Here is a 2,651-nt window from a genome sequence, read left to right as displayed (position 1 = left end):
GGATATTAAGCATGATTTCCCTTTGGACTTCTCTGTAGACATCCACCCATTGGCGCTCATGTGACCTTATGCAGTTGCGAGCGCCGTAAAACCTTACTAAAACTAACTAAACTCTTACTAAAACAAAACAAACATAAAACACATTTTTCTTCCTCTGTCTCTCTCAGGCAAGTGGTTCAACTACGGCATTCTGTTCATCGTGATCATCCTGGACTTGAACATGTGGAAGAACCAGATCTTCTACTCCCCCTTTGACTATGGCCAGTACGTGGACTCGGAGGGCCGCATCCACACGGTGACGGACCGCTTCAGCCTGGACAACGCCAATGAGTCCATCTTGACCTTTGACTACCGCAACGTGACCATCAACCCAGACACGGGTCAGAGGTACATCCTTGGGGACACCATGATGAATGCCCGCTACAACGGCTACTCAATGGGCCTCAAGGGGATGGCCTTCGTTCCCAGCATCGCCGTGTTCCTGCTGTTTGGAATATTCGTGTGGATCTACGGGAGGAGGCCGAAGCCCACACAGGAGAATCCGTACGGAGGCCGGCTACGCAAGAGGAGGAGGAGGAGGTTTAGCGCGAGGAAGAAGTGGAATAGCATCAGGATGTGGTTCCGGGGAGCGGCGCCTGTGCTGACCAGGTTTAGGAGTCGGAGAGAGGAGAGGGCTGCGGGGAGAACGGCAGAGGAGGGGGGCAATAATAGGGAGGATGTGGGGGAGAGCAGAAAAGATGGAGAGAGTGCAGAGAGAGTGGAGGAGAGGAGGGTGGCGAGAGGAGAGGGAGGTGAGGAGGACCATAGTACTACGCAAGAGGTTGCCTTTTAATTCTGTGGAGGGTCGGAGGGTAAAGGAGAGGGGAGGAATGAGGCTAAAGAGAATTGTTTTTAACTGTGGTAAGCATATCATTTTTCTAAAATAATCCTTTTTTTTGTGGAGAATGTTTAGCTGATTTTGATCAGGGGTCACATTGGGTATTGCCTGTTGCCACTTTATCCAGCCTGTTAAAATTCTGGAATTGCTATTTCTTTGTCTGACTTGTCTGACTTTTTTTTCGTAAACACTTGTTTCCACTACGTGCTTATCCTTTTAACGTATTTACAGGGTTTTTTTCTTGTGGACATTTGCACTTGGCGCTTTGCCATTTATCTAGTGACAGGTTGAACAAAATTTCGGAAAGTTTTTGAATACCTTTCAATTAGCAGAGAATTTTGTTTTTGTTTTTGACAATTACAGAAGCATGTTATTTTCTATTTAAGACAATCAAGAAAGAAGTGTAAGATGCACATTGGCAACTTACTGTGGACTGGAAATCCTATCTTAGTGGTATTTCCTTAATGTTTCTCATCACTCTCAATATCTTTGATGTGATCATACAAAAATCAGTCACTTAAAAAATTATGTGAGATACAGGTGCCTCCTCCATCCTCCTTTCACTGTCCCCGCTCCGTCCCTCCACCCCTCCGTATTCCTCGAATGCCCCCTCTTCTCCTTCCCTTTTTTACTCCTTCACTCTCTCCTTCCATCCCATCCTCACTCCTTCACCCTCCCCCTCCTTCCAGCTCTCCCCCCCCCCTCTAAACTTGTAAATTTCGCCGTCTCAGGGTTTGCCTGAAGTGCAATGTCAAATCTTGTTTCAGATCCTGCACTTTCAATGGAACTATCTAAGCAAAGTTGTTTCTTGCTGTTTGGTTTTTCTTTAAAAATTTTTTAAAAACAAAATGTACATATACTATTTTTTTCCTTTAATTTTCTTCCTTTTATTGGTGGCTGGGTTTCCAACTATATCCATATCATGTATGAGGCATAGACAAACTGAATCATTTGAAGACTGAAATGGAAAAAGGATCAAAGTTACAGACTCGAAATTATTCAATTATTGCTATTAGCTTGTGCAAGAAGAGTTTCATAGTCTCCTCTAAGAAACAATCAAACTGAACAATGGGCATAGTCTGGAGTCAATTAGGCTACCTGTTTTAAAAGCGTGGGAAACAAAATAACCCTTTCAAAACGCAGTGTTTTTTTCACTTTCAGATTGGGATTCCATCTCCGAACCTGACAGTTTGACTTTGATTATTTTTCCATTGTTGGTCTTCATTTTGATTTTAAATAGAGCGAAAGAAAAAAAAAAGGCCTAGGCTTGTCGAAAGCCTCAATACCTCAATATCACACAGAATATTTGTACGTTAGGCTAAAGAATTTCACAATGATGCCACACCCCAAACACCCACCCATGCACACACACACACACACACACACACACACACACACACACACACACACACACTCACACTCACACACACACACACACAAACACACACACACACACACACACACAGATTTAAAATGTGTATCAACAGTGTGCACCCCTGCCTCTAAAAGTTATATCAATAATGTTATACCTCTCTATGAAAAGTGACAAAAAGCAGAAATATTCTGTTATGTTAATTGTTACTGTATATATAAAAAAGAAACTGACAGTTTGTCATGTACCTAGTTTCAAATGATCTTGTCAGCTGATAAATCTCCAATGCCCTTTTTGTTCTGAAAGCTCTATGATGTAGTTGGAAGAGGTAGGGGGGGGGGGTGGATCTATCATTAAAAATACTTATGTTCAGGCGTATACACTCTTACACACGCAAATGTG

General features: G+C 42.9%; 1 protein-coding gene across 1 annotated transcript in view; it reads left to right on the top strand.

Annotated features, from left to right (window-relative positions):
* LOC101862578 (transmembrane protein 117) overlaps nt 1-2,135 on the top strand; it is a gene marked incomplete at its 5' end in the record, with an annotated part of 8,843 nt that extends 6,708 nt beyond the window's left edge. The window contains 1 exon segment of the mRNA XM_035969620.1: nt 162-2,135. Coding sequence (XP_035825513.1) covers nt 162-832 — 671 coding nt within the window.
* Nucleotides 2,136-2,651: the final 516 nt, after the last annotated feature.

The sequence above is a fragment of the Aplysia californica genome, unplaced genomic scaffold, assembly GCF_000002075.1.
Source record: "Aplysia californica isolate F4 #8 unplaced genomic scaffold, AplCal3.0 scaffold00163, whole genome shotgun sequence".
In the NCBI taxonomy this organism is placed as follows: Eukaryota; Metazoa; Mollusca; class Gastropoda; order Aplysiida; family Aplysiidae; genus Aplysia; species Aplysia californica.
The sequence above is the reverse complement of the archived record's forward strand: the minus strand, read 5'-3'. Positions and strand labels throughout refer to the sequence as shown.